The 8923-nt window shown below is 49.2% G+C and overlaps 1 protein-coding gene across 1 annotated transcript in view; it reads right to left on the bottom strand.

The window, feature by feature from the left end:
- Positions 1 to 46: 46 nt before the first annotated feature.
- Positions 47 to 8923, bottom strand: part of LOC104461832 (histone-lysine N-methyltransferase EHMT1-like) — a gene marked incomplete at its 3' end in the record, with an annotated part of 29009 nt that continues 20132 nt past the window's right edge. Inside the window, exons 3-8 of the mRNA XM_010073558.1 lie at positions 8360 to 8537; positions 6463 to 6599; positions 5429 to 5617; positions 4655 to 4735; positions 1893 to 2013; positions 47 to 178 (exon numbers count right to left, since the gene is read on the bottom strand). Of these exons, the coding sequence (XP_010071860.1) occupies positions 47 to 178; positions 1893 to 2013; positions 4655 to 4735; positions 5429 to 5617; positions 6463 to 6599; positions 8360 to 8537 (838 nt within the window). The remainder of the gene's footprint in view (positions 179 to 1892; positions 2014 to 4654; positions 4736 to 5428; positions 5618 to 6462; positions 6600 to 8359; positions 8538 to 8923) is intronic.

The following is an 8923-nucleotide window of genomic DNA, read 5'->3' as shown; positions in this document are numbered from 1 at the left end:
GCCCCCGCCCCAGCCCCGGGGGGCTCAGCCCCGGGGAACCGCTCACCTCCCACCGGCGAGGAGAGGATCCCCTTCACCCGCAGGTCCAGGGAATCCAGCGACACCTCCATGTACTCCATGCTGTTCTCCTGGCCAGCGACGTCTCTGCCTCCCAACGATGGTTTATAGGCTTCGGCACCTGGATGGAAACACACGTGTATTTACAGGGCTAAAAGGAAAAATCGTAAGAAAATAAATAAATCGTGGGCAGGGTGTCAGGGCCATAGTTAAGCGAGCAGGCTGTATGCAGGCTGCCCAGAGAGGCCACGAGTGCAGATGCACACAGAATTAGGAAAACGCAACATCTGGGCACGTATGGCACAACTGATCTCGTATTTCCTTCCCTGTCTGATCAGACAGATCGTCCACTTCCACTTAGGTAGGTAACAACGGCAACAAAAAAAGAATAAAGGAGACAAGTTCTGCCTCTGAAAGGCACATCTGCCTGCTGCCATACTGCATCGGCGGCAGAAGCTTAAATGGCACAAGGAAGGGATGAAACCAGGGCTCAGCACATCCATCCTCCGGTCTCCAACCTGCTGCAAAGGGCTCCCGGTACACTCCGCCAGGCAGAGCAAACCGGCTAATCACGCACACCGTGAAGAGGATGAGACAGGTGACATTCAGCTTAATGGGAGGGGAACAACATAAAAGCCAAGTTCTGGCTCTAAGTGAACAAAGCTGCTGCTGGGAAGAGATTGCATGGGGATCCATGGTTGGGAAGAGATTGCGGGGGGACCCCTCAGAGCCTTTGTGGGAATTGCCAATCTCTTCACACTCCCTTGACTTCACTTTCTCTCCTGGTTTGCTTCTCCCACTCTAGCTTGGCCAAGAGACTTTTGTTAGCCTGGAAGACTGGCTGCCACCTTTATCAAAGGGGTGGAAAACCAGTCTGCATCTGAAATTCAGAATCAGCTGTTTGGTCTAAAAGGGATCAATGATCCTCACTTCTTCGTGAGAAAGGGGCCACCTTGGGAGGAAGAGGAGCAAGCCAGATGACCACCAACCCCCAGGCACAGACCAGAGGCTGAAACATGGTCATTTAGCTCAGAAGTAGCCACAAATCTGCTGACAAAAAACCAGCCTGCTTGCAAAGAATTAGCAAGCACAGAACAACAAACCCTTTGATGGCAATGGATGTGTGAAACCTTAATAACGAAGCTGAAGGCACAGCTTCACTTCAGAGACTCTCCACTTTTTTTTACCCATCTTGTTACCTTTCCTGAAGAAGAATCAGATCCAGCCTGCACTCCTGGCTCTCCCCATCCCATGGCTTTCAGAGGGCATTGAAGCCTTCTTTTGAGTGCTGGGTAACTTAGGTCAAACAAGAATGATCACCTCAACGATGTCCACACCACCAGATGACCCAGGAGTAGCTAATTACAAACACTGTGGTGCTTTCACAGCAAGCAAAGACAACCTGCACACCCCATTCAGCTGGATAAACATCTACAAAAGCAACTGAGCATCACTCCGGGGTGGTTCTTCCTTTTCCCTCTGCATCTAATCACACTCCCCAAGCTCACGGGACATGAGTCCACAGGGACATGAGTCCATGAGGTCTTTCTTTTTTCAGATACTCTAAAATAAAAGGAGTTCATGAAAAAAAAAACAAACCAGCTTCCAGCATGCCAAGACAAAGCCACCTTTTCTGTTTTCTGCTGTGAAAGGGTGCACACCAGCAGCCACTGTCAATGAGATGCAAGTTCAAATCCTGATTTATCATCCAGCCCATCCTTGAAAAGGAAGAGTGAGCTCTGCAGACAGCCCCTGCCTTCTGGGCCTCAGCTCCTTACCCCTCCACCTGGAAGGCTAATTTCCGTGTAGTTAAGAAAAAAAATACAATTAGTTACCTAGCACACTGGCTTGTTTCTTTTTATTCCTCCGTCTCCTCTTGCGCGTGGGTTTCAGCCATGGACTGTCCGTCTTTCCTTTCCTCTTCAGCAGCTTCTTCTTGATGCTGGACTCCGAGCTCTGAATAACCAGAGAGGCCACGTGCATGTAAGGCATGGTGGCATCAGCGTCCCAGCAGTCCTTTGCGCCCATGCGAAAGAGCCTTCTCGCAGCTTGAGCTACGCGAAAAGGCCTTAAGGACTGGGGGTTTGAAATCAAGTGGTGCTAACACGTCTTTATAGCGCCGAAAAGGAAACACAAGCACACGTGTGGGTGTATTTCCTGTCATTTCAATCGTGCATGCTTCACTTTCTCTTCCATGTAGGCTCTTACCCCACACTCATCGCAGTAGTAGCCAGGCACCTCCGCTTGGCAATGCCAGTACGCACGCACACGCACGCTCTAGCTTCTCGCCAGAAAATACAGGGTTTTTCTAACTGAAATATTCACATTGTTCCACAGTCATGCTAAAAAACACCAACAAAAGCCTGCCTTGCACCTGAAGAGCCTCCTTACAGTGTTAGGATGGACCCAGGGGAATTGAGCTCTACAGTAGCAGACCAGCCGCCTCCCTGAGCAGGGTACAGGGTAGCACGGACTAAGTATGCGGCAAACAGACAGATATATGAGTCTCAACGGGGTCTGGGTTTTGGTTTGAAAAAATACAGTTGTCTGGAGAGCGTTTTCACTCATCATAGAATCACAGAATCCCAGAGTGGTTTGGGTTGGAAGGGACCTTAAAGCCCATCCAGTGCCACCCCCTGCCATGGGCAGGGACACCTCCCACTAGCCCAGGTTGCCCAAAGCCTCATCCAGCCTGGCCTTGAACCCCTCCAGGGATGGGGCATCCACAGCTTCTCTGGGCACCCTGGGCCACTGCCTCACCCCCCGCACAGTGAAAAATTTCTTCCTAATGTCTAGTCTAAATCTACCCTCTTTCAGCTTACACCCGTTACCCCTTGTCCTCTCTTCTTTTGATGCCCCCAGGACACGGGGGGTTTCTGGGCTGCCAGCACACACTGCCGGCTCATGTTGAGCTTCTCATCCACCAACACCCCCCAGTCCTTCTCTCCAGAGCTGCTCTCAATCCATTCCCCTCCCAGCCTGTATTTGTGCTTGGGATTGCCTCGACCCATGTGCAGGACCTTGCCCTTGCCTGAACTCCATGAGGTTTGCACGGTCCCACCTCTCCAGCCTGTCCAGGTCCCTCTGGATGCCATCCCTTCCCTCCAGCGTGTCACCACACCACACAGCTTGGTGTCATCGGCAAACTTGCTGAGGGTAAATCATCATCGCAACAGGGAATCTGACACCCCAACCCTTTAAGGCTATCTTCAACATAAAATTAATGTTCAAACTGAAACCGCTAGGTCCTGATGCTTATCCATCTCCCATCAAAGCCTATGAAAACCCTCCTGCTGCTGCTGGCTGAGGCTGGATCAGCCCTACCTTCATGCCTACCTTGAGAGGAAGCCGATGCTGCACCATGCCGTTATCACCGTGAGCAAAGCCAGTGCAGAACCCTGGCTCTCCGGGGCAGCTCTACGGCTTGTCTACGCTGTCCCTGATAACCGCCCGCGCGCATGGGCTCAGTTGTGCCCGGCCACATGGCTTATGCCAATTGCATCACGCTGCTCGCGGGGGAGAGGTTTGCGTTTGAGCCAGTCCGTGTCTGGGGAACTGACTGACTCACCAGATATGAGCAGAGCAAAAAACCACCGTCTAGGATGTGGAGATATGACTTGGGAGTTTGGACTTGACTGCAAGCTCAACCCTTGGTTTGAGCTAACACTAGAGACTGACTGCCCCCCAAAGAAAGGGGCAGGCTACACAGCCCCTGCTGCTTGGTCCTCTCTGGCTCTTGTAGTGTCAGAGCACAAGGAAAAAAACTCTACAGAGCGGCAACGATTCACTTGGTATAGTCACTTCTACCTTCCAGCTCAAAACATCAAGAAAATGAAGGCAAGAATTTTCTCAAGGTGACTGAAGAGTTGGGGTGCCTTAAATGCTGGCTCCTCAACTTGAGATGCTGTAGAAAGGGAGCAAAATTTTAAAGTAAAGGGGAGGCTGGGGGACAGAGAAAATCAATGAACAACAACTTAAATTTTAAAAAATCAGTTTCTCTTTACCAGCCATCTAAAAATAGAAAGTAAAAATCACTAGCAGCTGGTGAAGGTCTTGCCCTAGCACTATACCAAGAGCCTCCCAGGAGAGCAGCTGTCTGTCTGTGTGCTATTTGTATGTCTCCCTGATAAAAGCTGCTCATCTGGTACCGTGAGGTGGTATGGCAGATCAACACAAATTTAGGCTCTGGCCTGGGCCAATGGATTTGTGAACAACTCCCTGAGCTCTGAAAAGCCACACTGAGCTTTGGGGTGTTCGCAAACACTGCTGGCTCCTACTGCTTCCCAAGCCTGGAGCTGAAGAATTTAAGCACCCTTAAATATTTCCACTAACATTGAAATGATTAAAAGCAGTCAAAATCTTGTTGAAAACAACAAACAAAAGCCCATTAATTAACATCAAAAAGCAATTAACTGTATCACAGATCAGGGTTAAGCACCTTGTGGAAAACAATACTCTGTGTGGGTGGTTTCAGAGAGTGAGTTTTGTCAAAGAGACATGAAACCACACTGCTCTCTCTCTTTCTGGCAGCAGTGCAAAGGGGAAATTATTATCAACAGGACAAAGGCTGAAAGACACATTTAGCAGCCATGCTTACCAAGTCAGACTCATCTCCATCTTCCTCCTCCTCCCCGGACTCTCCAGACTCCTGTTCCTCCTCAGACTCACCATCATCAATCTGCAGCCACCATTTGCCCAAGAACAGAAAGAGTCAATCAGGTCAGGTCTCTCAAAACAGAGCATCATCATCATCCTGCTGTACCCCCCACCCAGCAGAGCATCCCTCACCATCCTGCCGTGCCAGCACCCACCCCCAGCCTGTGTGTGCACTAACACCATTTCCTCTCCAGGCCAAGAACTCCGAGGCTGTTAATGCACATCATTGTACATCCATAGGGACGGTACAGGGGAAAAAAAAAAATCCAACCCCAGAAAGAAGTTTTCCAACCAAATCTTAACTTCTGTGATCATCCAGAAACAGCCTTGTGTCTACATTATGCATCATGATTTGGGAAAAAATTAACTAAACCAATTCTCGTGCTTTACCAGCCTGTTACAAGCAAGATGAGGAAGACATCTCTTACTGACTGGTTCAGTGAAGCCCATAACTAAATGTGGTGCGGGTTCTGCATGTATAGTGGACCACAGGCTTACAGAGCAAAGCTGAAACCGAGGGGTAGGTGGGGAGACTCTCGCGGGTGCAATGGGGATCAGGAAATAGTCATCAAAAAGCATCACTTCCATTGCTGTGCATTCTGCCATCTTGCAGGCTAAGAAAACCTCAAAATTGCCTCAACTCATGCCACTCCTATCCCCCGGGTACAAGCAGTGTCCCGTCCCACTCCACGTCCTGCACAGGGCATGTGAATACCTTTCTGGCGTTGTCTGCATCGGACGCGCTGTCTTTAGACGTCCTGTTATCATCTGCAGGGAACACGGCTGCCTGTTCTGCGCCGTGATCATCCTCCTCTTCCAACTCATCAGAGTCTTCCTCTTCAGAGTCTACATCCATGCTTTCCCCGTTCACGTGAGGGCTGGCATCACCGAGGTCCTTTTCACTCTGAAAGTCAGCCAAGCACACGAGCCACAACATCAGCCCGCAGGACAGAGCGGCCGAATCCATCCCAGACCGCCCTGTGCTGGGAGCCTTAACGCTGGCTGTACGTCCCTCCAGAGCTCTCCAACGCTGCCAGCAAAGCCAGCCTGAGAGCCTGCCACGTGTCACCTAACCCTGTCGAGCTGGGGGGAACACAGTGTTAAAGGGCAGGAGGGCTATGGGGCAGAAGCCTTTGGACAGATCCATGCAGCTTAATTCAAACACGGAAGGGGCGCTCCAGCATGGCACAACAAGTGCGCAAGACGGTTTCTAGGGAATGGACAGGGAAGTTAAATCAGATATTTTCACCCCACTCCACAAAAACCTAGCACTGTTTTCCTTGAATTCAAAGACCAAAACTTCAGGGCATGGTTGCAGCAAAAGCAGAATTTGATCAGGAGTGAGTCGCTGTCTAAAGCTTTTTAAGTAACCAGTTGTTCTGCCGTACAGCCTCAAGCAGCAACCCTTGACAGTTACACCTTGAGGACTCAGAAACAAAAAAGTTACAATATAGAGTATGCTTGAAATCTCTCCAGTTCCACAGGACTCATGGGACAGAAGGGGAACATTCACTGGAAAACATTTAAGAGCTGGTATGTCAACAGCCACCCTCAAAGAGCCATTTCCAAAGGAGCAAGGCTGCTACGGGCAGGATGCTGCCACCAGAGAGAAGATACACACACAAAATGGAAAATGCTGATGGCAACAAGCCAGCATGTTCCTGCACCCATCCATGGGGTTGGTGTGCCAAGACAAGGGATGTGTATGGTGACAACAAACATGTCCAGTGGGCTCAGTGCTCCCCTCACCTTGGCACCCACAGAGGAATGAGTTATGCTCTTAAACATCTCAATCATTGTTCTCTGTTTTAACACTTTGGTCTTTTTCTTGGGAACCAGGCTATAGGTTCCCATTCTCCGTTTCTTCTTCCGTGATACTGCAGCGGCTGGAAAAGAGAAGCAAAAGAAACCCAAAGTTTGCTCAGGAATTAAAAGAAGAAGGGATACAGAGTAGAGGCTGTACTGGGGGAGCCCACATTTGAGGACACGATCTGAGAAAAAGGCTTCCCACTCCAACCAATTCATTTACAAGTCAACCACAAAACGATAACACACACCACACAAAGAGCTTTCTGCCAGTGCCTCAAACCCACCCAAATTCTGACCTCTCCTTCTGGCCCCTACATCACCACACACAGCATCAAATCCTTAAATCAGCATGTTTGGCAGTGTCATGATGCCACAGGAGGCTGAATAGAATCCAGCTTGCTCAAATAGATCATAGAATCATAGAATCATTAAGGTTGGAAAAGACCTCAAGGATCATCAAGTCCAACCCAACACCATCCAACCCACTAACCCATGTCCCGAAGCACCACATCTACACATTTCTTGAACACCTCCAGGGATGGGGACTCAACCACCTCCTTGGGTATTCTGTTCCAATGTCTGATCACTCTTTCAGTGAAGAAATTTTTCCTAATATCCAGCCTAAACCTTCCCTGGTGTAACTTGAGGCCATTTCCTCTTGTCCTGTCACTTGTTACTTTAGAGAAGAGGCCAGCACCCACCTCACTACACCCTCCTTTCAGGTAGTTGTAGAGAGTGATCAGTAATTAATGCCTTGCCTCTCTCAACACAGATACTGCAAGGCTCGTAATTCTGACTTAGAGTTGTATGATTGTACAATAACTGAAGAATCCATAGGGAAAAGGTACCTTAAACAACGAGCTGTTTGCCACTTAACCTCGTTCCACACCTATTATGGAAGTTTGTTTGATTCCTTTCACTACTTCAATTGAGTTTTAATTTGTTAAGTCTCCCTCCTGGCTTCCTAATCACATCAGTCATCACACCTCACTGCCTGGTGCTGTCTTGGGTGAACACACATCAGAAGGATGCTTAGTGCAGGTTCTTTTAAGAAGAGCATATGGCAGGGAACAGCCAGCTTCAGCGCCAGTACTATTGGTTGCAGGTGTACAGTTTGTTCCTTGAAAGCATTTCTTCATCTCCCACTATGATGAAATTTCACAAAAAAAAAAAATCATCTACAGAGAGATATCTCAAAAAAATCTGTTAAGCCAATTAATTTTATTTGTAAGGCTGTAGTTCACGGTAAGCAGTTGTTGCCATGATATACAAAGTCCTTCAGAACTGATAGAAACATCTTCAGAATATCCCACAGGAAGATGGGATGAAAGTGTCTCCTCTAAAAAAATCTTCTAGCAGAAGAGTGATCTGAGGTGTGGTGGTGCCTGGTGGAGCATGTCTACCTGCCCTCACCGCCTGGGAGAGCCCTGCACCCCGTGAAACCAGGCAGCACAGGAAGGGCGGCAGGGCAGGTGCTCCCTGTGGAGCAGAGAACTGGTGGAGTTCACCTGGGAGGCCACTTTCACTGGGGACTGCAAGAACGGACAACATCCACCGGTGAGCAGAAGGGAGTCCAGAGGACACGAGCATCACACTCGCAGTGGAATGGCCGCATGCAGGGAAGTGGCTCGATGACACGGCATCGGGCAAATGCGGTCTCCAGCAGCAGCCCTTCTGATGCCAGCAGGAAGGAAACCCTGAAGGAATTCAGTGGGAAAAAGGTCCTACCAGAGGTTCCAGTCCTTGCTAACCTGCCTTATCTCCCACTCAACCACACACACACACATATATCCAGGAGGTGGGTGCTGTCAGGAATTTTAACTCTGCCTTTTTTTACCCGTCTGCGACTTTGTGGTGGCCACATAGCTCTGGTTCTGAGGTAGTGACTGGTGAAGGCCCGGGAGAGAGGGCAACGGCAACGGCTTCCCAAACTCCAGGATGGTTTTGTTGCCTTCCTCCTTGGATTCTTTTTGATCTCTGCTGTCTCTCCCATCTTTGGGGTCTTTACTTGCATGCTGGAAAACAAAATGCAGTTCGATTGAGCATCTGCACTCAAAAGGAAAAAAAAAAAATCACAAAAAATAAAATTACTTTCTCTCAAGCATAGTCACCTTCACTTGAAGAGAGGATCCACACACATTCAAAGCAAAAGCACACAGCCCCTCCTCTAGCACAGAGCATTACTTTGCCTAGAGATTGCAAACACTCCCAGCTTGCTGCTCCTTCACTTGCAGCTTTTGAGGCTGCGAGGCTACCTGGCAGAGGCGAGACACGGCAGATCCAAAGCAACTGCACATAATGAAAAGGATCAGACGCTATTTACACAGGCATTTGCTTGGCTCCAGAGAAGACGGACGAACGCAACAAACGCACCTATTCCCTGAATCACACCCCGAGTGTG

This window comes from Pterocles gutturalis, unplaced genomic scaffold, assembly GCF_000699245.1.
Source record: "Pterocles gutturalis isolate BGI_N339 unplaced genomic scaffold, ASM69924v1 scaffold23712, whole genome shotgun sequence".
Classification (NCBI taxonomy): domain Eukaryota; kingdom Metazoa; phylum Chordata; class Aves; order Pterocliformes; family Pteroclidae; genus Pterocles; species Pterocles gutturalis.
The sequence above is the reverse complement of the archived record's forward strand: the minus strand, read 5'-3'. Positions and strand labels throughout refer to the sequence as shown.